Below are 27,454 nucleotides of genomic sequence, written 5' to 3'. Positions count from 1 at the left end.
CGAACCAGCGGGTGTGAACCAACTGTGCCACATGTCCTACCCCCTCTAAGGGCGTTGTCTAAGTGAACCCCTCGATCTTCACAGTACCCCTGATGGTGGGTAAAGACTTTCCTGAGGGGAACACCAGGTTACTACCTCTTGAGGAGGATAGGCACACAAGGCAGCTGGTCCAGGCGGACCAGGAGGTACCTGAGAAAGGTACCAGAGGTACAGGCGTTGTCAGGAGTAACAGTGCAGGACCGAAGGATGAGGCAGAGGCTAAGTCAGACAGGCAAAAGGTCAGGGCAGGCAGCACAGGTCAGGTCAGGCAATTCAGGTCAGCAACAGGAAAGTAAAGGCAAGCAGGCAGGGATCAAACAGAGCCTAGGAATACAAGTACAAGTCAGGAGCACAAGCAGATATCAGGAACCTTAGCATGACACAAGGACCTTGACACTGAGGCATCTAGGAAGGGGGCTGAGCCACTTATATATGTGCAGGAGGTCTAGGATTGGTTGGTGAGGTCACATGATCCAACCCATAAAACGCAGGAAGTGACGCGCGCCGGCCCTTAAGGAAATGTTGCTGGAAACAAGCAGCAAGCATGCTGTGGCCAGGGCTGAAAGGAAACACTGGCAGCAGATCACTGCTGAACACGGCGCCCGGGACCGCAGCGGTAAGCAGGGGAACAACGGCGCACAGCATCCGCTGTTACACCATGCGAACACACCCTTAAAGGGGTATTCCAAAACTGAGTCCCTTTTAAAATAAGCCTCCTAGCATGTGGAAGCAAGGAAAGTATCATACTTGCCTGCTTTCTGTCATTCTGCTCCTGCATCTTGTCTCAATTTGTCGATCTTCCAGTCGCCATCTTGTTTATTTAAGGTCACAGTACATACAGGGACATGTGCGCCACTGCAGACACTGACTGGCCTCGGCGGTGATGGGTCCCCAAGTGGCATGCAAGATGGGGACACATCACCACCAAGGCCAGTCATTGGCCGCAGCAATACGTGAACCTATCTGTAGCCCGGCTGGAAGTAAAAAAGACGGGGACCAGAAAATCTGCATCTAGATTCTCTGCTGTTTTCTGGACCAGAAGTGTGATGGGCTGTCCTCAGTGGGGATGTGTCAGGAACCGCATTTGACTGCACAGTAGGTCAAATCCACAGTGCTTGCAGTAGCAGCAAGGTAGATGAGATTTTAAAAAACTTCTTCCCTCACACGGCAGAGAATTTGCTCAATTATATCTGCAGATAACTTGACATAAGGTGCAGATTTTAAATTGCATTGCCATGCTGCAGATTTCCACCACAGAATTAACCTTTTGAAATGTAAAGGGTAAAATCTGTGGTAGATCTGCAGCATTTCCGCACTAAAATTTGCCACAAAATCCATACTACTTGCCCTTGCAGACATACGCTGCGGCATTTTCTGATGCAGAAAATCTGCACAAAACCCACTAAGTATGGCCGTACCCTTGCTCTTCCCACAGATGGTGTCAAGGTGCAAGTCAGGATGGCAGTTGCAACTTGTGTCACACAGGCTGTGAATGTGACGATTTCAGCAATGATGAGGACAAACAGCAGCAGAATTGTTAGGGCTGAGTAAAGTCAGGTTCAAACAGTGTCGACTTGTCTGTGGGACTGACTCCCTCACCTGAATACACTCCTGTAGCCCACACCACATACAACTTGTATATATCCGTATTATATAGCATTTACCTCCACACCAGGCAGCTGAGGCAGCCTTGAGGTCACACAATGTGCAAAAAAGACACGAGGAGGGAGACGGAGCAACAAAGTAAGGCTTGTCAGTGGTCAGCCTTATTTACTCCACTATGACTGGCGCACACCGAGTTAGGACCCTGAGATCCTTTATGTCCTGACGCTGGAAGCATCAGGTCCTTGTGTACCAGGAAGGCCAGGTACATAAGGACCTGATGCTACCAGGAGTAGGTTTTCTACAGTATTAGCAGAAAGTAATATAAGAGGGCACCGTTGGTCTCCTATGCTGTGGCCCACCAATAATTTTTCCTGTAGGGTCTATTGTACTGGTGTGGACCCAAAAAAGCATGCAGTCTAGCGCTGTTCTCTCTTGGAGTGCCTGACATGTGCATCAATATGTTATGGTCAGAACTAAATTGCTATGTTGTAGCGGACTCTCGTCCACTGCCTTTACTACTACTGCTTTTTTCTCTATTTTTTATTTTTTTTTGCTTATCTCAAATATATGCAAAATTAAATTGGCTTCTGGTTTGGCAAATAGATGTGTGATAAATTTGCTACAGGACTAAGGGTACTTTCACACTTGCGTTGTGAAGATCCGGCAGGCAGTTCCGTCACCAGAACTGCTTGCCAGATCCGGAAATCCGTTTGCAAACAGATGGCATTTGTAGACGGACCAGATGCAGTGTCATCCGGAAAAATGGATCCGGTATATTTTTTCCGTTTCGCCGGAACACATTTCAATGAAAAATAATGCAGGATCCAACATTCCGGCAAGTGTTCCGAAATTTTGGATGGAGAAAATACTGCAGCATGCTGTGGTATTTTCTCCAGCCAAATACCGTAAGAGTGACTGAACTGAAGACATCCTGATGCATACTGAACGGATTGCTCTCCATTCAGAATGCATTAGAATAAAACTGATCCGTTTTTTACGGTATTGAGCCCCTAGGATGGAACTCAATACCGGAAAACTTGAACACAAGTGTGAAAGTACCCTAAGCACCAGGTGAAGATGATATAAAAAAAGATTATAAAATAGTGTCTCATTTGGTGTTGTGTGTCATCTCATCTGTTGACCACTACAGGAGCTGTACCTGGCTTATAATGATCTCAAGGATCTCAGCCAGGTAAGCATGCTGGAAAATCTGGAGATCCTTGATCTTGAAGGCAACAATCTGGATAATATTAGTGAACTACAGTACTTGGCTTTATGCAGCAAGCTTACAACACTCACTTTGGAAGGAAACCCCATATGTTCCCGACCCAGTCCTGAAGACACTGAGGTATGCTGCCTTGTACTTTGTTTGCCTATATTTGTGATGTGATTACATTGTTCGTGATTTCACTACTTTTACTATTTCACTTTATTAATGAGAAGTTTATGCTATATAGGGATAATAGAGTATCTGTCTATGCAATTCCCATCCATTACTTCAAAACTGTTCTTTTCAGTGTGTACTGGTCAACCCAGCAACAAATGAGTTAAGTGTCCAGCTGAAGAGTAGTAATGAAGGTCTATGCTGACCATGGCGTCTATTATGTGTTGACTTCCATCTGTCCCCAGACAGAGACTCTAACAAGGTTATCGGCCCTTCTGTCTGCATCTGGCTCTATAGCCTGATCTGATTTCACCTTGGGTGAGATCATCTTCTCTGGTGATCTCATGCCTAAAAGACCAAGAGCCCCAGCCTTCAGATAAATCCAGCCATAGTGCTGTTATCTGCAACCTAAAAATGGGAAGCAAATCATATTGGTTTTATGTGCATTCAATGTATGGTTAAATGAAATGATGATGGGAAATATTAGACAATATTTTTTTACAATAGAGTTATATTAATGCTACATTACTGCTATATATTTGCAGATTGTTAGGTATGCCCTATGGGTATAGGTCAAGTTTTTAATTAAGGATTATACTAAAGATGATTTATTAGCAATGTGATTTGGGAAAAATAACAGCTGCAGGAAGTTTCTGTCCCTGATGATTGAAGAAACTGCCTGTTGATTCCAGTTGTCCCGGTTGTGATATAAAGGGAAGTTACTGCCAACCGCACCTATTTACCCTGTGCCTAAAGTTTTATAATGGCGTGATGCAAATATTTCTTCTGCATGTAGTTTTTATTGTGTTAACTACATTAAAGGTCATCTGTCAGCAGATTTGTACCTATGAAACTGTCTGACTTGTTTCATGTGCCCTTGGCAGCTGAAGGCATCTAGACAGGGGCATAGCTATAGGGGGTGCAGAGGTTGCAGGAGCCTGAAGGGGCCCAAAGACCCTTGTGCCACATAAGAAGACACCAGTATTATGGAAAGTGTGTGGGGGGGGGGGGGGGGGGGTGCGGTTTCAATTTTTGCCTCAGGCAGCACGAAGGCTATGTGCTATATTGGGCAGACTAGATGGGCCAAATGGTTCTTATCTGCCGACACACATTCTATGTTTCTATGCTTCCCTGCCCCTGGCCACAAAGCACTGAGGGAAGGGGGGCCCAAGCTGAACTCTTGCACCAAGGCCCTTAGCCTTAAAGGGACACTGACAGGCCCAATAATCATATTTAGGTATATATATGACAGTACAGGTCTTCTAGAGTGTTATTTTAAAATCATATAAGTATCCCCCCTGTCCACCTTATAAATACAGTAAATGGAAGTTTTATAACCTGGTAGAAGCGTCTTCATTCTGCCCAAGGGCCGGCGTTTCATCTCCACTTGCGCCCAGCCAGCCGCTCCCAACTGCCGTTTTGAAGCGCCGCCTAGCTCATCAATATTGACTTCGCTGGGCGGCTACTACTGTCCTCGACTGCACAAGATCCGGCTCATGCCCAATACAATCCTATGGGCATCGGCCTCTAGTATTAACCCATTCTGAGGTGTAAGAGAGCAGCGCTCTAAAGCGCTGCTCTGAACTGTGCCCGGCGCATGCGCATACCGAAGAGGCTGAAGCGGCCTCGAAGATGCTGACTGAACGCAGGCGCGATGTGAGGGTGCCAGGCGCATGCGCTGAAGATAAGATGGAGGCCGATGCCCATAGAATTGTATTGGGCATGCGCCGGATCTTGTGCAGTCGGGGACAGTAGTAGCCGCCCAGCGAAGTGAATATTGATGAACTGGGCGGCGCTTCAAAACGGCAGTTGGGGGCGGCTGGCTGGGCGCAAGTGGAGATGAAACGCCGCCCCTTGGGCAGATTGAAGACGCTTCAAGCAAGTTATAAAACTTCAGTTTACTGTATTTATAAGGTGGACAGACACTTTAGAAGACCTGTACTGTCATATATATACCTAAATATGATTATTGGGCCTGTCAGTGTCCCTTTAAGCATCTAGAGCAAAGTGAGGGTAGGTCATTAGTATCAGTCACTTCACAACCCCTTTAAAATGGTTGGCCAATTTTTTTAATACATAAATACATCTTTGTGTCTCATCATAACTTACCACTATCGGACAGCAGGAGGTCCCTGGATCCCCATCTGTGGGTTATGTAAACATCTACAATCCTTGGCCATTTTATCCATTGGTTGCCAGATGGGTTCGGTGAAGTGATTCATCCACATCACAACTTTCTGTGTTGCCCCTGGTTCTTTGTCTGCGCTTGTGCTGAACTTGTTCATTTACTATTTAGCGCAGGAGCAGAAGAAAGTCTGTCAGGGGATAGCAAAGAATGGGTGAATCACTGCCGCCATCTTGCTCCCTATGGATCCAGTGTCCAAGAATTGTAGATGTTTACATCAGGACCTGGGAACCATCTGCTGCTCAGCAGGGATAACTTATTATGTGACGAATGTCACACGAAAGATTGTTTAATTGAAAAACATTCATTAAACCAAATCTATTTGGTGTTGAAATGTGTCATCAGAAAATGAGCTACAGTTTAATTAATGTTTGTATATTAAACTTTCTTTTTTTTGTTTTTCTTTTCCATGTCACTATCTATATTCTGTATATTTTTTTAAAAAAGAAGAAAAACTGCAACAAGAGGACATAGTTTTAAATTAGAGGAGCAAAGGGTTAAAAGTAATATCAGGAAGTATTACTTTACTGAGAGAGTAGTGGATGCATGGAATAGCCTTCCTGCAGAAGTGGCAGCTGCAAATACAGTGGAGGAGTTTAAGCATGCATGGGATAGGCATAAGGCCATCCTTCATATAAGATAGGGCCTGGGGCTATCCATAGTATTCAGTATATTGGGCAGACTAGATGGGCCAAATGGTTCTTATCTGCCGACACATTCCATGTTTCTATATAATCCTACAATTTTCACACTGGCCACTTGGCCTAATAATGGGTCTTGATTTTGCTGTTTTGCACAGGTAATCTTTCAGTAGCCATTATCATTATCATCACAGGCAGGTTTACAATGACAAGTAACACCCCTATATAGATAAGGCTACTTTCACACTTGCGACAGGACAGATCCGACAGGCTGTTCACCCTGTCGGATCCGTCCTTCCGCTATTTCGCCGGACCGCCGCTCCGTCCCCATTGACTATAATGGGGACGGGGGCGGAGCTCCGGCGCAGCACGGCAATGCACTGTGAAAGGCCGCCGTACTAAAAGTCCTGCATGTCCGACTTTTTAGTCCGGCGGCCTCTCACCGCGAACTGCCGTGCTGCGCTGGAGCTCCGCCCCCGTCCCCATTATAGTCAATGGGCACGGAGCGGCGAAATAGCGGAAGGACGGATCCGACAGGGTGAACAGTGATCCGTCCTGCCGCAAGTGTGAAAGTAGCCTTAGTCAGAATCCACCATTCACAATAGGTGATATCATCAGCTGCCCAGGTCACAGAGCATGCCTAGAAGACTCTCCCATATAAGCCAATAAGTCCATTGTATCTATGGCCCAAGCAGCTGCTCTCAAAAGACAGGAACTATTAACATATTTAGGCCAAGTGGAAAGTGTGAAGATTGCAGGCTTTTTTTTTTTTTTTTTTTTATATACAGGACCTGAAAATTAAATAAAAAAAAAAAAAAAAAAAGTGATTTAAACAATAGCTCATTTTCTGATGACACATTCCCCTTCGGGCTCATTCACACAACTGTGGTTTTGTTCCGCATCCCAGGCGCATTTTTTGCGGCTCAGGTGCGGACCAATTCACTTCAATGGGCCACAAGAAATGCGGCTAGCATCCGTTGCCCCGCAAAAATTATGAGTAATGTCCTATTGTCCTATTCTCCGTTTTGCGGACAAGAATAGGCATTTCTATAAAGGGTCGTCCGTTCCGCAAATTGCAGAAGGCACACGGGCGGCATCCTTGTTTTGCGGATACGCAAAACACGGCACGGTCGTGTTAACAAGCCCTTAAGTATAATATTATGACTATGATGAGAATGCAAAACTATTTTTGGGGTCAGTGACTTATTTATTTATTTTTTTCTTCAGACCATGATTCATAAATCTGTTCACTGCAGAAGATAGAGGAAATCAATAAATATTCAAATAGCCAGTGCATAGACTGTGATAAAGTTGCCTTTTGCAGTAAATTTTCAAATACCCCAACCCTCGGAACAAATGCTTAATGGAAAAATGCCAAAAATATAGTCCTGATCCTAAATAGCGACTTGGGATATATTGGATTTTTCTTCTTAGTCTTCAGATTACAATTACTGTGTAGAAGTGAAAAGATTGATCCCACAATTGCAATACATTGATGATGTCCCAGCTGACCAGAGAAACCCAAACACACCACGCACTCCAAACCAGGACTGGCTAATGGTGTTGGACTCCCTCAAAGAAAGTGCTATGAGCATAGCATCTGTGGGTAAGTGCTACCAAGAGATGTGGATGGATGGTCAATAGATGAGAGGATAGTGGTCTACTAGTGCCAATAAGAACTACCGATAGTTAGAAAAAGTCAAGTTGCAAAACACAATTTTACCCTAATAGTCTGAATAAAAGAGTCAATGGATTGGCTTTTCCGATCTTGCCTTAGATTTGTCTCACAAAAGGAGTTTTATTGGAGTTATATATTGATGACCTATCCTCAAGGTAGGATATCAATATCTGATCGGTGGGGGTCAATATCCCTGCACCCATGCCTGGCACCTGTTTAAAGAAGGAGGTGATGTCACTTCTATCGGTCACATAATCATTAGACGGCTCAATCCCAATCCCAATCATTAGACGGCTCAATCCCAATCAAGTGAATACCTGCAATACCAAGCCCAGCCACTATACAGTGTATGGCGCTGTGCTTTGTAAAGTATGAAGAGGGCACTGAGCTCATCTGAGTATAGGCCATCAATATTTAACATCTAGAAAACCCCTTTAAAGGGGTTGTCCAGATTTAGAAAAACAAAGCAGCCTTCTTTCAAAAATAAGGGTCCATTCACACGTCCGCAATTTCGTTCCGCATTTTGCATCGGCGTTTATTTTTCCATTCTGATCTGTCAGAATGGAAAAAAAAAATCTTGTAAAAAAAAAATAATAAAAATGGATCCTGAGTACATTTGGCATCCGTTTCAGCCATTTCCATCTGGGATCCGTTATTTTAGATGGGGAAAAAAAAAGTCCTGCATGCAGCAACCCTGTCTACAGGTGGTGATGTGAACTCAGCCTAAGGGCTCATGCACACGAGCCGCAAAAAACTGATCCGCAAAAAATACAGATGACATCCGAGTGCATTCCGTATTTTGCGGAACAGAACAGCTGGCCCCTAATAGAACAGTCCTATCCTTGTCCGTGATGCGGACAATAATAGGGCATGTTCTATTTTCTTTTCAGAACGGAAATACGGACATACGGAAATGGAATACACACAGAGTAACTCCTGTTTTGTTTTTTTTGTTTGCGGACCCGTTGAAATTAATGGTTCCGCATATAGTCCGCAAAAAAAAACCCCACCTGGAACGGACACAGACAGAAAATACGATTGTGTACATGAGCCCTAAGTGGAATAGCACCCTGCTAGTACACTCAACCAGGGGTCCTTATTTTATTGTGATCTGTGGGGCCTATTTATTAATCCTGTCTAACATTTAGACAGTGTAGATTAGACAGTTATAATAAAGATGTGCCAGATTTTTATTCACACCGCCGACTGGTTGGCTAGTTTTGCGCCGAAATTTTGGCAGTATTTTGGCACAGTGACACATCTGCAGTCCCATCCCTTTCACATGACACTACGTCCCTTCCCACTGAGCCGTGCTCCTGGTCAAAGAGTGTCTAAAACACATAATAAATGTGGTGCAAATTATGTTGTACAATGGGGTTTTTTTTGGTTATATTCAGCCTTTATTCTGGAACATTTGCCTTAGTTAATCTCCCCCGCAGTGTTATTTCTAGACAGATATCTTGGTGTCTTTTATTAACCGTACAGTGACTGATTAATAAAAATGTTGTTTCAAGACCTAGGACGTGCCCAGAGAAAGCCATCTATGAGACCCAGTACAGCCCAGCCAGTATTAATCAGGCGACCACACTCAGCCCCAAGAGCCTCAAGTGCTGGAAGAATTGTCACTAGCCTCCCAAGTGCTGAACCATCAGATGATTCTCCAGCCGAGGATGAAGCCAGTGACCTAACTCATGGTAACATTTTTAAAATGGGGCTTATACAAGAAGGAATCTGGTTGGTTTTTTGTTTTGCTACATGGAGCCCCAAAGTATGACCATTTATGAGGGGGTGAAAGAAAAAAGAACGGAGGCAGCGCCCCGTGTGTGGTACCGTTTGTTTAGTTATCACAAATTTTCACAGATTGTGCTTACAATTTAGGGTTGTGATGAGTCACAACACCTATGTATCGCCTTTCTGGAATAATCCCGTCCAGCGTTCGGGGATGTCTGCTACTGCTGCCGGGTCTTTGCCCTTTACCATGGGATACGGTTTTCAGGGATGAGGAGATTCATGGATTAAAGTGAAAATAGGACCCTTTTTGCAGCGCTGATGCAGATGGACTCAGAACCAGATTCGTGTAGGTAGAAAAAAATCTTTATTCTAAGTCAACGCGTTTCAGGGACGAACAGCCCCCTTCATCAGGACATTAAAACATAAATAGATCTATGTATTTATGTTTTAATGTCCTGATGAAGGGGGCTGTTCGCCCCTGAAACGCGTTAACTCAGAATAAAGATTTTTTTCTACCTACACGAATCTGGTTCTGAGTCCATCTGCATCAGCGCTGCAAAAAGGGTCCTATTTTCACTTCAATCCAAAAATCATTTATGAGGGGGTGGGGAGATTCATTCTATTCTTTTTACAGTTTATTCATTTTTGGTGACCTGCAGGTGTTGGCAAAGTCATCTGTGGGAATCCTATTAAAGCTCTGCGTGCACGCAAGGAAAAGTTGGAGGTAAGCGCAAGCAAATAAAATTTGATTCCTAAATATTGAAAATGTAGTTTTTCTTTTTTTTCAAAACTACTCTGAGTTGAATGGGTTGAGCAGTGACACACCTGTGGAGGGAAGAAAAAGTTTAGAGGGTAGTGAATATCTTGAGAATGATTACCCGTCCATTTTCTGAACTTGTTTGCTGTAGATGGTGCCAATCATTTCGAAATAATATGGAGCATGCTGTCAAGAGAGAAGCACACAGCCCACATCTACTGCATATGAGCAAATCCTAAGATAGAGTGACCACCATGCCCAGCAATGCCCAGATCGTCAGTCTGTCCAAATAATGTCTTACTGTGCCCACACAGTTTAATATCTTTACCATACGGAGGCAAACAGTACCCAGTGCCATTCATTGCCTAGAAAAATAATGTTTTAGAGCACCTACCGTTGCTCAGTTTTCCCCGTCTTCCCGCCACGGGCAAACACAATTTACCTTCTTCTTATTCTCTTGCAAACAAATTGACTTAGCAGTCAGTTTGTATTTTCTTGGTGAGAATGGGGCAAAAACATGAAGTTGTGGTCTGTAAATCAAGTCCCTGCATAGGGGTTTAAAAGCAAATAGGAATAAGAATACTGGACAGTCCTTCGGCAAAGCTGAAATCACATGTGAGGCCTGTCTAGTTGGACCCCACTATGTTTAAGTCAGGCATCCTCCAACTGCGGCCCCCCAGCTGTTGTAAAACTACAACTCTTACAATGCCCTGCTGTAGGCTGATACCTGTAGGCTGTTCGGGCATGCTGGGAGTTGTAGTTTTGCAACAGCTGGAGGATGCCTGGTTTAAGTACTACTTAGGCTACATGCACGCAAACGTATTTTGTTTCCGTGTCCGTTCCGTTTTTTGTTTTTTTTTAGGATAGGATGCGGACCCATTCATTTCAATAGGTCCGCAAAAAAATGTGGACAGCACACCATGTGCTATCCGCATCAGTATGTCCGTTACGTAGTCCCGCAAAAAAAATAGAACATGTCCTATTCTTGTCTATTTTTGGCATTGTTACAATGGATCCGCAAAAAAACATATGGTTTACTGATGTCATCCTTTTTTTTTTTTTTTTTTTTTTTTTTTTGAGGACCGCAAAACACATACGATCGTGTGCATGTAGCCTTATACTAATCATCTTCGGTAATTTTTATTTTCAGGCAACTCATGGCTCAAGTGTACCACCGAAGGGATTCAAGCCGGAAGTCTCATTTGATTCTGTGTCTCAAAGGGATAGGGATGATGTGTTTGCAGAACTGAAAGCTTGGAGAGAGATGCATCATGAGTAAGAGAACATACCAAGGATGATTAATGAGAATGGTTCATTGTCAAACTTAAGATATTTTCCTACCAACAATCAGACGAGGTCAAAAATAAGCGAAATAATTTTGTTAGCTGTAATTGGGTGTACCACCGTCTTGCATACATTTAGGAGTGAATTTATCAAGCCTGGCATTTAATGTGCCAGTCTTGATCTAGTTTGCGCAGACACACATCTCAGGAAGTCTGTGCACCAGGAACTAAAATCTGTGCCATCTAGAATCATCCTGGCATAGATTTCAAAGGCATTAGTCAGCAGATTTGTACCTATGACACTGGCTGACCTGTTACATGTGCGCTTGGCAGCTGAAGGCATCTGTGTTGATCCCATGTTCATATGTGTCCGCATTACTGAGAGACATCATGCTTTAATATATGCAACTAAGCCATTAGCAGCAATGGGGGACTACCATTACACCTAGAAGCTCTGCTGTGTCTGCAACTGCCACGTCCTCTGCATTTTGATTGACAGGACCAAATGTGATGACTTATTCACTGCCTGGCTCTGTCCATCAAATGGTGCAGCAATTGAAGAGAGAGCAGAGCCTCTAGGTGTAATGGTTACACCCCAGTTGCTCCTAGAGGCTCATTTGCATATATTAAAACTTTATTTTTCTCAGCAATGCGGACCCATATGAACATGGCACCAACACAGATGCCTTCAGCTGCCAAGAGCACATGTAACAGGTCAGCCAGTTTCATGGGAGCAAATCTGCCGACAAGCCAGTTTCTTGGCGTACGTAATGTGAAGTGTGGTGCAACACACAGTTTTTGATGCAAATTTGTGCCCCAAAACCAGAAATATATCCAGTAGGAAGTAGGAGTATAAGTTCTTTATACTGTAATTTCCATTCCCTTCCAATCCATGTCTGCCTCCGGCCCAAAAAACTGCATCAAAAACTGCCACAAAAAGCTGTGTGTGTGACACCTCCTTAGTCCTCATTCATACATCCGTGTCCATGATGTCATCAGTGACAAGATGGTCGGTGGTTTATCCGTGAAGATGTCCGTGAATGATCTGTGCTTGGTCTTTGTGTCCATTTTTTGCCCTCCGTGTTTCATCTGTATTCCACGGACGCTGCTCAGCTGAAATTTAATTTCAAGAGCATCTCCTAGCCTCGATCTGTGAAACACGGACTAAACATGAACGCCGTCCATGTTGTCTGTGTTTTTTCATGGACCCATAGATAATGGGTGTGCAGGCCCTGTGAACACGGACAAAAATAAGACATGCTTCCTTGAAGTAAACACAAACCCACAAACCGTGGAAATTCACAGATATGTGAATACACACATTAAAATCAATGCGTGTCCTGTCCATGGAGACGATATAACAGGCTGGGTAAAACTGTAAAAGAACAGATGTGCGCACCATAGGGTAATTCTGTGAGTGCAAAAGTATAAAGGAAATAACAACACTAATAGAAGTTTGTATGGTAAGTCTGGACACTTGGATAAGATGGTCTGCAGCCACGGGATCACAAAGAATCTTCTAAGTGGAGACGCCTGGAGCCTCCATGAAGATGATTAGCACAGGAAATGTCAAATACGTCCCACAGCGCGAATTACCATCGACCAGTCGCCAGGATCAGGATAAATATCTTTTATTGCAGCGATACACAACGCGTTTCGGGGAATCACTCCCCTTCATCAGGTACAAAAAAGCTGCTTTTTTGTACCTGATGAAGGGGAATGATTCCCTGAAACGCTTTGCGTATCGCTGCAATAAAAGATATTTATCCTGATCCTGACGACTGGTCGATGGTAATTCGCGCTGTGGGACGTATTTGACATTTCCTGTGCTCTCCATGGAGAACACAGTTAGCACATGTCCATGATGTGTGAATAAGTTGGGTAAAGGGGGACACACCCATGTCCCATCTACTTTTTTAGAAAAAACTGCATAAAGAACTGTACTTTTTAGCGCCATTTTCTGATGCAGGGGTTTGATAAATTGCCCCCCCCCTTCTTCCCCATCACCATTTATTTTATACGTTTTCTAGTTGTCTTTAGGGCACATTGGCAATAAAGGAATGAAATTCAGGCTGTAAGCATTTTAAATGGTTAATATGATCTTGTGTATTATTACAAGTACATTGTATAAAATCACCTTTTATACCCAGTTTTCTACTAGGGAATAATTGTATCATTATATAATTAAACAGTGTTGTTTTTTATTTTACGAATTACTAGTTTATGCACCATAAAACTGCATCAAAATGTGAAGTGTGAACTAAGCTTATATTCAATGACCTGCTAAAGCAAGACTCAAAATGATGATGGCTTTTATTTGATGTCATTAGGGTGCTGCAAAGGATAAAGGATGAACGGGCTCCACAGGTTCTCACAATATCACATAGTGATGAAGAGGATACAGATAGTTTCTCTTCCAGCAGTGAGGATGAAGATCTGGAGGACACTTGGGACTCAGGATGCCCTGTTAGAGTATCCCCTGAGACTTCAATTCACTCTCCTAGATCACCGACAGGTGAGGGCTTCTCCAGCTTGGTTTTGAAATAATATCTAGTCGTGGTACATGTACTAAAGAATATTACAACAAATTGCATAAGCCATATGCTTAGAGCCAGGAATGCTAACAGATCAAGAAAGCTTCTCCCAAAGAAAAATCTTTGGGAGAGGTTTTCATGATCTCAAAAATGGAATCCAACTTGGGTCAAAATATAGATATAGTAAAATTCTAAAATACCAGTATATGCTGCATATTATTGAACAGGCAGCTGTAGAAATGCACTTTGACAGGGCCAGGCGTGATAAGGTTTACATTGTCTGGCCCTATCAATCAAAGTGCAGAGGGTGTGGCAGTTGCAGAGAGAGCAGAGTCTCTAGGTGTAATGACAACGCCCCCATTGCTCCTAGAGGCTCATTTGCATATATTAAAACATCATATTTCTCAGCAATGCAGACACATATGAACATGGGACCAACACAGATGTCTTCAGCTGCCAAGTGCACATGTAACAGGTCAGCCAGTGTCATAGGGACAAATCTGCTGACAGATGCCCTTTGATAGAGCAGAAAGTTGAATTGTCATCGACTTGTCACTATGCCCTACAGGAATCGGTTTCTGCATTCTGCTGACAGTCCTCCCAGGACAAAGGCTCCCAGGCAAAATGAGATTTCAGTAAAAGAGTGTATTGAGAAATTACATCTATGCAAATCTCAAATGCATAAGCAGTTTTATATTGTGTACTCTGTATGTGATTTCTTCACATCAAGTAAGAAGATTGCTAGGGTAGGTCAGACTTGTAGTATTTGTTTTATTACATTATTTTAGAAGTATTTAATTATTATTTCTGTTTATTAGCCATCCCACTGAATGCTGGAGAGTTGATATCACCTGATTCCCCACTGCAGCCATCACCCCCTATCACTCCATGCCCACCGGTTTCAATAGGTGTAAAATCCAGACCTAACAAGGGTGCAGACATTCGAGCCAGGCGTTTGCTTAGGGTCTACACTCCAAGCAAGACCACAGCACTGAGAGCAATGCCAACAGATACGTGCATGGGGGATGAGGCCTTTTTGGCAACTGATATTGATGACAACATTATTAGGGCTCAGTTGATGATCCAACAAACTAGTAAACCAGTAGGTGAGCTGAACACAAGGTCCTCTTCTGGAACAGGACAACTGGAAAATAATAACTCCAGGTGAGTGTTTTGAGACATGCATGTGACAGTTCATTTTTACAGTAGATTACGATAAGGCATTGTGTTATGTAAGTGCACCTCCATCTTTCGATGGTAAAGTCCTTGTTTCCATAATTTATCAGAAAACATAACTGCTGACAGTTGTAGATCATCAGCAAGCATGGAGAGTTCACTTAGGTATTGTACAGGTACTAGATTAAGAGATCGTGTAAGTTTTATTGGTTTGGGGAAACTGTTGCCTCATTTATCACCTACCTTTTTTGTTTTGTGTAAGAATACGACCAGCAGTGTGCTTACTGAAGTCTATGTAGGATGTACAGTACATTGGCAGGGATGGACATTGTATATTAGATGCTCAACCATGGTCTATTGTCCTAGAAAAAAATGTTTACCAAGATCTTCTTCTTCTTCCTGTCTAGACCAATATTAGCCAGATTTATTTCCTCTCATCAGCCTGTTATTCGCTCCTCCATCAAAACCCCAGAGAGACCCTCACCCCCACAAATCATTCGTCCTGTTACAGCCACAGGCATCCTGCAAAGGCTGCCCAATCGACCAACTCGTTTAACAGCTAGCAAAAGTTCAAGGACATAGCAAGCAGAATTTAGAACACCTTGTCACAACAAAAAAAAAATTCTACAAAGGCCACCAAAGAAGCCTCGATAATGGACTGTTGCCATTGACTGCTTCCTACTAGCTCAGTGGAACTCTTCACAAGCAACATACTGGAGGACCAATTTCTGAAAATAGTTCAACAATTTTAAGATGGTAAAGGGAACCTTCTTAATAAAAAATTATTTTGATGGTAAGTTGCCTTGACTTGATAACTTAAAGCCCAACTTCAATCTGACGTTCAGGTGTTACTACAGTTAACCCAATATTCCATTCACTCCCATGTCACGCTTTGATAGGTCAGGGAAGCAACGATTTGGGGAGTTGGTTTATGGGGTCTTCACACTTTAGGGCTGTCACTTACTTGAGTTGTCACTGTGCCTGACTGGGGTGGCGACTGGTGTGCCATGGAGTAAAAATAAAATAAAAAATTTGACTCCTTGACCCTGCCCTCCTTCACTTGAGACCTCTTTATTTTCTCCACCTTATTATAGAAATAGAAATAGACAGCCATAAAGGCTTTTTAGTACAAAAAACTGGACATGTGGTTGTTGTGATGTCAGGATATTGAGATGGACATTACATTTTTCAGGTTTTAGTGGAGTCAAAGGGATTGTCCCATCTGGGACATTGATGGCATATTGCTAGGGTATGCTATCCATGTCAGATAGGTGGAGGTCCCACCTCTGGAACACGCTCCTATCGCACATGCGTGGCGTGCTCTCCAATTATCACTATGGGAGCTCCTGAAAATAGGTCAGAGGGTTCACCGTGCTGTTTTCAAAAGTTCAATATTGGTGAATGTGCTGCGCAAGTTTGCCCACCTCTCTATTCACCACTATGCAACTGCTGAAAATAATCAAGCCAGGGCTTGGCTGTTTCCAGGACTCCCATAGCTGGGAACGGAGGGTGGCCTCGCAGGCATGGCTGCTCTGTTACTTTGAGTGGGTCCTGTTCTGGAGATAGATGCCAGTTCCACACCTATGACCTGTTCCTATCTGGCATTGATGGCATATCCTAGTGAAGTGCTCCAGTTGGGAATACCCCTTTATAGTTACAAAACTACTATCACATACCTTATTTAAGGAATTCCGAGTAATTAGGGAGAGGGTCTCTCATTCAGCACCCTCATCTATTGAACACAGTACAAAGTGACTACAAAGAACATGTCTCTCTGGAGGACCTGGGGCATTCATGCATTACATGGACAGTCAGTTAATTTAAGTGGGCCTCATTTAATGCTTAAATGGGTTTTCTCATCTGAGACAATGGGGGAATATCGCTAGAACATACCTCCATTGTTATGGAGGGTGACTATGCATATGCGCAGCCACCCTCCATTAATTTCTAAGTGGCTGATGAACATAGCCGAGAGTTGCCTCGGCTATTTCCGGCAGCCCCGTAGAAATTAATGGGAGCAGTGGCCACGCAAGCGCAGTGCGCTCCCATTCACTACTAAAGGGAGAGTGCTTGGAAAACCTGGGGTCCTCCGGCCACCACCTTCCCCGCTCTGTTCTTAAACGATATGCCCCCATTGTCTCAGATGGGAATACCCCTTTAAGTTATCTAGTGGTGGAGCTGTAGGGGAATTAAATACATACTGACGAATTCTCCAGCATTATTTGAAGGGAATACTTCTATAGAACTGTACAATGTGGCCACCCCCTACTTCTACATCCATTTAAAGTAATGTATGTCTTATATTCTCCATCACATGAAGCCCTGTTCTAGAGGAGGTTACAGTCAAATCTGTCTAGATTCGAAAATGACACACATCAGATTCTTTTCATTAAAAATGTATTCATGGTAACTTATTTTTAATGTATTATTGGCTCACCTTAAAGGTGATTTGTTGTATTTTTGGAGGTTTATTTACTGTAAATGTAGATTTTCCTGTATGAAAAATAGAAAACCATCAAACAGCAGCTAAAATGGTAAAGTAAGATTGCAGTGCTAATAGGATGCATGTCCTGCTGCCATTGCATTGACTAGTACATTTTGTATCGGCCAAAGCAAACTGTGGTTTTTAGAAATGAGCCAAGGTTGCTTTTGAAAAGCCATAAATCAATTTGTAATATATCTGAGTTTTATGTAAATGATTTATTTGTTATAGGCTTTTACTATACCACATGTTTGCTTTTGCTTTCTTCCACAAAATGTCAGGAAATCTAATTCCACTTAAATGGAGTGATGTCCTAAAAGTTGACCTGTTTTTTTGTTTTTCTTTGTTTTTTGGGTGTTTTCTATATATGAATAATTACCGGTAGTTAACGTTTATCTGTACTTTTCAAAAAACTTTTGATATTTCATAGTGACATATGAAAGGTTTGGGTCCATGTGCTGGGGGCCCCATGATCACTAAAATGAGCAGTTAGAAGCATCCTCGCTGCTGAAGAAAGGCTCAATAGAAAGTCTATGAGAAGGTCTTGAGCAGACCTTAGCCGAGCGCTTCTAACTCCTGATTTTAGTGATCAGTGGGGTCTCCGCATTTGGATCCCCACCAACCACAATCTTTAATATGTCCCTATGAAATATCATATTTTTTTTATTGCAGTTAAAAAAAAAAATGCTAGTAATTCACGTTTGCTCTGCGGTTGAATGCTATGTATTGCCTCTGTTATTAGCCATTCGGTATAGAGCTGCGTTGACTATAATATTTTTAAATGAGATTACCAACATTAATCTCTCTGTGATTACCAAGATATGTACACCTACATATGTGTTTTACTGGTAGCTCTGTCTTATAAGTCAATTTGTGCCTTATGTTCAATAGTACTCTATGATGAACCGTTTGTCTACACGCAAACAAAACACCTATTTTTTTTTTTTTTTAAGGGCTACAATTTTAGGGCTAAACAAGTAAGTTCTGACTTTTTTTCTAGCTAACACTCTCTTGTCTAGCAGACACTCAGCTTTTTTCTGAAGTCCCATTGAAATGTATTAGGAGGTATACCGCGTAAGCACAGTCACCGCTCAATTCACTTCTATGGGGCTGACGTAACTAGCTGAGACAGCGCTCGTCTATTTTCTGAGCTCCCATAGGAATGAATGGAGGGCGGCCACGCATGCACGTTGCGCCCTCTGGGACTTCGTTTTTAGTATAGGTGCGGGTCCCATAGGTGGGACCCGCACCTATTAGACATTGGGAGCATATCCTAGCAATATGCCCCCAATGGCTGAGATGGTACAACCTCTTTAATGGCAGGTTCCCTTTATGAAATTAATCAACACTGTGAGCCTATTTACTTAGAGATGGAATTCAAAGTAGACATTTACTTTAAAGGGGGCCTGTCATGTTGAACAAGGTATCTGGGCTTCAGGCAGCATGTTATAGAGCAGGAGGAGGTGAGTAGATTAATATATATTTGTGTGGGAAAAGATTCAGTATAAGACTGCTTTCACATCCGTGTTCTCCTTTCTGTTCCTCTGCTCCGTTATAGGAGCAGAGGAACGGAAAGGACGGATTCGTCACATAACTGAGTTGAATGGCGCCTACGGACCCCATAGACTATAATGGGTCAGTTAGGTTTCCACTCCAACAAAAGTCCATGCATGCAAAATCGATCCCCTGAACGGAAAATTCACGGACCCCATTATAGTCTATGGGGTCCGTAGGCTCCGCTTGGCTCAGTTATGTGACAAATCCGTCCTTTACATTCTTCTGCTCCTATAACGGAGCAGAAGAATCGAAAGAAGAACACAGATGTGAAAGCAGCCTAACTTGTAATTTATTTAAATCTCTGCTCTTTTTTTCTTGAGTCATGTGTGGGGTGCCAGCTAACTCTGCATGACCAAGCATACAGGGAAGGATATCAGCCACTGAGTAGGACTGCCCACATGATTCCTAAGCATAAAACTTCTAAGATTTAAGTAAATTAATTACAAGTTATACTGAAAATTTTCCCATAAAACTATATTTCAATCTGCGTCACTGAAATCAACTACCTAAAATATAACATTTATTTAGAGTTACTTAAAATGGAGATCCCTATCGGGGGGGGGGACTCAAAATTCGACATGGACAAACAGGCAGTTGAGGCACTTGGTGCATCTCTGGGCTGAGGATAGTTTGAGGGATACCTCAGGGACAGACACTGATACCCGGACGTGTTGCCCCCTTTCCCTCCCGTCAGCACCAGCCCTCTGCTAGGTCCTCATTTGCTCTTTCTGTGTCTTTGTGTTTGTCCATGTCAAATTTTGGGTCCCCCCTATAGGGATCTCCATTTTAAGTAACTCTAAATAAATGTTATATTTTAGGTAGTTGTTTTCAGTGATAGCGATTTTTGATTCTACAACTACCCTTGATTATTTTCCTATATTTCAATCTGCTCAGCTCCTCCGGCTCTATATTGTGCTGCAGATGACATTGCATTTTTATGGTGACAGGTTCCCTTTAAGTCCTTCTAGCTTAAAGGAGTTGTCCGGGTTCAGAGCTAAACCCAGACATACCCATAGTTTCACCCAGGCAGCCCCCCTGATGTTAGCACCGGAGCATCTCATGCTCCGATGCGCTCCCTTGCCCTGCACTAGATTGCGCAGGGCAAGGGCTCCTTTGTTTACAATAACACACTGCCGGGCGGAGGCTTCCTCCCGGCAGTGTGTTCAGTGACGTCACCAGCTCAGATGGGCGTGCTTTAGCGCTGCCCTAGCCGTTTTACTGGCTAGGGCAGCGCTAAAGCCCGCACATCATTGCCAGTGACGTCACCGGGAGCCCGGTTTGTCACCGGAACTCCTGAAAATGCCTTTGCCATGCGTGATTTAGCGCAGGGCAAAGGAGCGCATCGGAGCATGAACTGCTCCGATGCTCAAGTCAGGGACGCTGCCTGGGTGAAAATGGAGGTATGTCTGGGTTCAGCTCTGAACCCGGACAACACCTTTAGTTAGTAGGATTAATGCTGGTTTCATAATGTCTGCCTCCACTGTGTGTAGATCAACGATTAACTTTCTTAAAGCGTTATATACCGCAGCCATGCTCAACCTGTGGCCCTTCAAATGTTGCAAAACTACAACTCCCACCATGCCTGAACAGCCTACAGCTATCAGCCTACAGCAGGGCATTGTGGGAATTGTAGTTTTACAACAGCTGGAGGGCCGCAGGTTGAGCATGCCTGATATACTGTATATATAATGTGTTCATATTTAGACAGTACAGCAAGACAATCATCATCATTGTAATTTGAGAGGAAATTAAAGATTCTATGTTTCAGCTGTGAGTTGACTATTTTATTGCCATAGTGTGGCACATCATTGCCATGAGTGTAAACATGCCACGCTGGTGCTGTATAATACTGTACATGCATAAAACTTACTGTTAGGTCATTCCTGTCATTGGTAGGACCATACCTACAAAACGAGTGCTGCAACAAGCGAACTGCCAATGGGACCTGTCCCTTTGTTTTTGTATTAGTTGGGGTCTTAGATGTTGGACCCTGTGGGGATTTGCTCTAGTAGACAGGCTTGCGGACGCAGTACAGAGGCAATGACAACGTATTTAACTTAAACAGTGCAGTGTTTTATTCACACATAAGTAAAGTGACAACAAAAAAGCAGTTTCAAGAAAAAACCAGTCACCTTACGTCTGGTGTTTGTTCACACCAGGCTGCAGCACATAAGTCCTTGGGTGAAGCAGAAGTCCACATGCTTTTTTTTTTCAAAACAATGTAGCAGTCCTTAGTCCCGGCCCAAACTCTCAGGCTTCAACACCCAGACTGATAAAGCTCCAGTATCAGGTGGAGGATAATCCGCCCAACTGAGACTGCTGGCTGGGTTTTTATCCCAAACCAAAACCCGGCCTGGAACAGCCACCCACCCTGCACTTTGGCTGCTCCCAGTAAGAGCCGGCCCGGATCGGCTTTACAGCCACACTAAATAATCAATAGTGTCAGTCAGCACTAGCTGCCGCTGACACTTAAAATTCCGCCTCTTACCTCACCGAGGCCAGTAACCTCGGGGACACTTATCTTCCGTGAATGGCGGACCCTTGCGCTTTCCTACAACCCCCACAAATAGTATTGTGCAAAGTGAGCTTCGGATGCTACATCTGAAGTTGCTTAGTTGAAAACTTTGGCTTAATACATTAATTATTTAATATTAATAATTAATACTTTAAAACGTGAAACCAAACTCGCCCGGCTTGGTTTTCCACTTTTAAAAATCAACTACTGAAGTTATCTAATGAAGGCACGCTTGACTTCGCGAATAACTAACTTCGGCTCATGAGAGCCCATACATTTTTATACTGTACGCAGACTGATCTCGGTACAGTATTAATCCGAAGTTTTGAACGAAGTTCGCTTCGCTCAACATTACCCACAAATCATAATGTAATATCATATCCTAGCATTATGCCATAACATTCTTAGTAAATACGGTATATTCCCATCTTTCGCCCATCATACATTGTCTTTGGAAGGCCCCTCACCTGAAAATGCATTTGAAATATCCAACTCAATTTTATCCATCAGGGGCTGGATGATGTATACACTCTCTGAGGAGTAAACAAGAGTGTTTTTATTCACTGACAGCAAACAGGGAGGAGTTAAAACACTACAGGGGGGGGCGTGGCCTGGACGTCTACAGAGATGGCGGCGTGATCCCTGAGCTCCGCTGCTCCTGCTTCTAACTTGGGCCAATTCCGCTTACAGCGGCGCGTCACATGGGGAAGAAGTTGCCCCTAAAGAAGCCCACTACACACCCGTCCTCCCGAGGGGAAAGAACCCTGGATGCTTACCTCACCCGCGGCTCTCAGCTCCCGTCTTCCCAGTGCGGCCTTCTCCAGCGTCTCGTCACAGGCGCCATTACAGCTCCGGCGGCTCCCGCCTTCACTACCACGGCAGGTGAGCGCAGCGGCGTAATAGCAGGGGAGTCCTCTCTTTGCCCCCTGGCTGCAGATTTTGTGCCGATTCGGCCCACCGGTACTACTAACCTGTGCCTGGAGTCCCCTGGCTGGTTACAGGGTTCCCACTTTACAGCCTCTAATATGCCGCCCAAAACGGCTCCTAAACAGGCCAGGCAGCCTGCGGCTACACCGGCACGCCGCCGAGAGTGGGGAGACGGCCCTGATACTGAGGCGGACACAGCCTCGGTCCCTTTGCATCCCCCTGGGGAACTAAATGTGTGGGGCCAGCATGCAGTCTCTGGGGATGAGAATGGCGATGATCCCCCCTGCGCTTCCCAGGATATGAAGTCTCTGCAGCAGGCTCTGCAGCAGATGCCCACAAAAGAGGATTTTAAAGTAATGGTGGCTGGGGTGCATGATGCCTTTAAAGCAGAAATTTCCTCTTTAAGAATGGACTTTCAACAAGTGTCTGCTCGTGTGGATCAGATTGAAACGGAGCATGATGACACCAGGCGTTATGTGTCTAAGCTACAGTCTATTATAGCCACTCAATCCCAAGCTATTAAAGAGAATACTAATCATCTGGAGGATCTAGACAATAGAGGACGCCGTAATAATATACGGGTGAGGGGTTTGCAAGAATCGGACTCTGATGAGGACCTGGACATTATATTGAACGAACTCTTTAATTTGATTTTGGCGCCCCAAACACCGCTGGCCATCAAGCTTGATAGGGCTCACAGAGCGCTTAGGCCGAAAAACACTACGTCACAGCCACGAGATGTGATTTGCTGCCTGCATGACTTCCGCCTGAAGGAATCCATTATGGCCAAAGCGCGCGCTTTACGTACGATCTCTTTTAAAGGCTCAAGCGTTCACCTATACCAGGACTTATCTTGGCTGACTTTACAGAAAAGGAGAAATCTTCAACCTCTCTTAGCATGTTTGAAAGATCTCAAAATCCCATACCGTTGGGGCTTTCCCTTTGCTTTAATTGCTACGAAAAATGGCAAATCCTCAGTATTGCGCACACACGCGGACTTATCCCGTTTCTGTTCTTCTTTGGGCCTTAACACGCCGGCCCTTGATGACTGGGAGATTCCGGACCCTCCCTCAGCTCCGGCCCCATCATGGCACACAGTCCAGCGGAAGAGAAACCGACCTCCATCCCAAACGAGTTCATCTGGGTCCCCCCATCGTGACGCGCCTCCTTGAACGTTTTTTTTTTTAGGGGGTCTGACCCCCTCTGAGGCCTTCAATTGGCTGTTCTGAGCAGCAGCTCTAAGAGTTAATGTAATTGTTTTTCAGTGCATTGTTTATCTCTTTCTCTTTTTGACCTGATCTGTCTCAGGTGTCCCCTGAGCTATTGTTCTAGCCCCGCCTGTTATGGCGTCCAGTCAGGTCCCTACCGACAGGACTCTATTTGTTGCCCTCTCTCTTTCCCTCACTCTGTTTTTTTTTTCACTTTAGCCCATGTTATCTTGAGTCCTGACTGGGTGGTCACACCCATTGTTCAGAATTATATATCCTGTTTATTGTCGTATATGTTGTCCTTTGTCTTCCCTTCTTCCCTCCTGTCTCTCCACCCTAGGTGCCTTAATGATGTTACACGGAGACGAGTTTCAGTAAATGGAGGAAGATGCCCACTAAAGGGTCCCTCTCTGGTCATTGGCAAGTATTGTTCCACCACATACACCCATGATTAAGTGCATTTCCTTGAATGTTAAGGGTCTCAACTCTAATGCAAAAAGACGTCTGGCTCTCACTGAATGTAAATCTCAGAAAGCAGACGTTGTTTTCATGCAGGAGACGCATTTTGACAGAGAGGGCTCCTTTAAGTTTGCGGCCCGATCTTACCCACGAATATATTCAGCCACTGCTGACACAAAGACTGCTGGGACTGCTATTCTTTTATCTACTACCTGTCCTATACAAGTTGAATCCACACGGGTTGATAGCCACGGTAGATATATAATACTTCAGGCCTCCCTCCACGGTGCCCCTCTCATCTTATGTAATATTTATGCCCCAAATTCGAATCAGATCCCATTCCTGAAGACGGTCTTTAGAGAACTAGAGGATTTTCTGCCAGCAGCGCTTGTTATAGGTGGAGATTTTAATGTCGCTTTTTCTGAGCACTGGGATAGGCTGCCTTCAGGAAACACGCCACCGTCTAGGGCCCAACGGAAAATATCACGTCTCTTTAGAAAGCTCATCAGACAATATGCTCTGTATGATCTGTGGAGGGTTAATCATCCCTCGGCTAGGACGTATTCATTTTACTCCCACCCCCACAGAACTCATACTCGTATAGACTATTTCTTTGGGAATACTCCTGCCCTTAGAATGATGACAGATGCTGAGGTAGGCAATATTACGTGGTCAGACCACGCGCCGATCTCTGTCACGTTTAATCCTGGGGGTGCCCGCCCTAGGATATGCCACTGGCGGCTTAATGAATCTCTATTGACTAAATTGCCAACTAGGCAGGAGTTAGGAAGTTCCCTGGAGGAATACTTTGCGTTTAACCAGCCCTCGGCCCCGTCTACAGCTATATTGTGGGAAGCGCATAAAGCCGTTTTTAGAGGCAAATGTATTAGCGTCAGCACCAGATTAAAAAGGGATTATAATCTCCGCTATAATAACACCCTTGACCAGCTAAAACAGTTAGAAGCCCGTCTGGGATCTCATCGCTCCTGTCACTTGCTAAGGCGTATAGTACTCCTCCGAGTTCGATTACGTGAGATGGCCTTTGAAAAAACGGGTAAACTCCTACTATATTCACGACAACGGTTCTACATGTGGGGGAACAAATCACACACTATCTTGGCCCGTCAGTTGCGGGATTCAACCGCGGCTACTACCCCAATGTCCCTGAGAAAGAGCAATGGAGACATGATATATGACCCCAAAGCGATACTTGACCAATTTCAGAAATACTATGCTTCTTTATACTCCCTTACACCACAGACACCCTCCGACCCAGCTGATCGCCAGACACTATTTAACTCTTTCCTAGCTCACAGTAGTATACCCAAATTATCATCAGAGGCAAGGTCTGCGCTTAATGCCCAGATCACAGCTGAAGAAATTCAGGGGGTGATCTCCCAGTTACCTAATGGCAAGTCGCCTGGGCCGGATGGGTTACCCTATTCTTACTACAAAACTTTTTCATCTCTTCTCATACCCCATTTGTGTACGCTGTTTAACTCATTCTTACAAGGTACAGCTATACCAGAAACTATGCTACATTCCCATATAACCCTTATTCCGAAGCCGGGAAAGGACCCCTTAGATTGCGCAAACTACCGCCCTATTGCTCTTCTAAACTCTGATCTGAAGATATTCACCAAGCTGTTGGCAGACCGGTTGGCGCGTTGGCTCCCGCAACTGATACACTCAGATCAGGTGGGCTTTGTAAGAGGTCGCCAGGGTGGAGATAATACGTGAAAACTTATCAATTTAGTAGATATTGTCAATAGGCAACATCAACAAGCATTACTATTGAGCCTGGACGCTGAAAAAGCGTTTGACCGCTTAAGTTGGCCGTTTATGTTTTCTACCTTGCAAGCTTTTGGTTTTTCGGGTCCCTTTCTCTCAGCCCTCCGTTCACTATATAGCCGTCCTACAGCGACAATTAAATTGCCATATGCAAATTCAGCTCCTTTCCCGATAAAAAACGGCACCAGGCAGGGATGTCCGCTCTCCCCTCTCCTGTTTGTGCTTTGTATTGAACCCTTAGCTACGGCGGTCAGATCCCACCCTGACATTCATGGAATCATGGTCAACCGAGTTGAATATAAAATATCACTATTTGCAGACGATGTTCTACTTACTCTATCAGACCTACATATTACCCTGCCCAATTTATTTGGTTTGTTAACACTGTATAGTCGGCTTTCCGGATATAAGATTAACTCCTCGAAAACAGAAGCTCTTCCCTTGAATGTGCCGGCAGACGTTCTAGCTACATTACGATCTAATTATCACTTTCGATGGCAAGATGCTGCCCTGCGTTATTTGGGGGTTAATTTGGCGGCAACGTATTCTTCCATATATACTCATAATTTTCCTGCCCTTTTTCAGGAACTTAAGCGTCAAATGGCTAAATGGATGTCTCTTCCCATATCCATGTTCGGCCGCATAGCGGCAGTTAAAATGTCTATTTTGCCGAAATTACTCTACCTATTTGAGACCCTCCCGGTCCATGTACCAGGGACGGAACTTCGAGCATTGCAAGCTGGGATATTTAAATTCATATGGAATGGGAAGAGACACAGGATAGCTAGTAGTACCCTTATGGCCCTGAAGTCTCATGGTGGATTGGCGGTCCCAGATGTAGCCAAATATTATTGGGCCACGCATCTTAGACGATTGCCAGCATGGTCTAAACTCTATGCTTACTCCAGGTGGGTGGAAATTGAAAAATTGTGGATTGCTCCGATACACCCTAACTCTTTGTTGTGGTCCCCAATTCCTCAAGCTCAATTACCGGATTTACTAGGTCCAATGCTACATACATACAAAATATGGCAATATTGTAAACACCGTTTCTCTCTGGTTTCTGAGAAATCCTCCATGACATCTTTTCTGTTTACGCCGCTTTTCAATGCTGGGTCAGAGGTGTCCTTTTTTAAACCTTGGTTTGCCAAGAAAATGTTTAGGTTTGCAGATATGATTGATTATAGGACGCTGCAATTACTGTCTTTAGATGAACTTCGAAGTTCTAGATCACTTACGGAAGTCACTAGGTATCAATACTTGCAAATCCAACATTTGTTTACTACGTTGTTCCACTCAAGACAAGTATCTATCCCCACGTCTTTTGAGAAGATGTGTAAGCTCTCAGTCTACTAAGGGTCTTATATCCGAAATATATGTGCTTCTCTCCTCCCCGGCCTCTCTTGCATCAATCCGTCATTCGTATATGTCTAAATGGGAGTCCCTCCTGCACCGTTCCATTTCAGTAGAGGATTGGAGGATAATCTGGCAGAGGGCTGCGA

The 27,454-nt window shown here is 44.0% G+C and overlaps 1 protein-coding gene across 2 annotated transcripts in view; it reads left to right on the top strand.

The window, feature by feature from the left end:
* Positions 1 to 15,913, top strand: part of LRRC56 (leucine rich repeat containing 56) — a 44,363-nt gene extending 28,450 nt beyond the window's left edge. For both annotated transcript variants that reach the window (XM_044270863.1, XM_044270864.1), the window contains 8 exons: positions 2,795 to 2,992; positions 7,289 to 7,460; positions 9,047 to 9,226; positions 9,923 to 9,987; positions 11,171 to 11,295; positions 13,634 to 13,818; positions 14,656 to 15,001; positions 15,421 to 15,913. In XM_044270863.1, the coding sequence (XP_044126798.1) occupies positions 2,795 to 2,992; positions 7,289 to 7,460; positions 9,047 to 9,226; positions 9,923 to 9,987; positions 11,171 to 11,295; positions 13,634 to 13,818; positions 14,656 to 15,001; positions 15,421 to 15,595 (1,446 nt within the window). In that variant the 3' untranslated portion in view covers positions 15,596 to 15,913. The remainder of the gene's footprint in view (positions 1 to 2,794; positions 2,993 to 7,288; positions 7,461 to 9,046; positions 9,227 to 9,922; positions 9,988 to 11,170; positions 11,296 to 13,633; positions 13,819 to 14,655; positions 15,002 to 15,420) is intronic.
* The last annotated feature ends 11,541 nt before the right edge of the window (positions 15,914 to 27,454 follow it).

The sequence above is a fragment of the Bufo gargarizans genome, chromosome 10 (assembly GCF_014858855.1).
Source record: "Bufo gargarizans isolate SCDJY-AF-19 chromosome 10, ASM1485885v1, whole genome shotgun sequence".
Lineage (NCBI taxonomy): Eukaryota > Metazoa > Chordata > Amphibia > Anura > Bufonidae > Bufo > Bufo gargarizans.
Note: the sequence above shows the minus strand (reverse complement) of the source record. Positions and strands in the feature narration are given on the sequence as shown.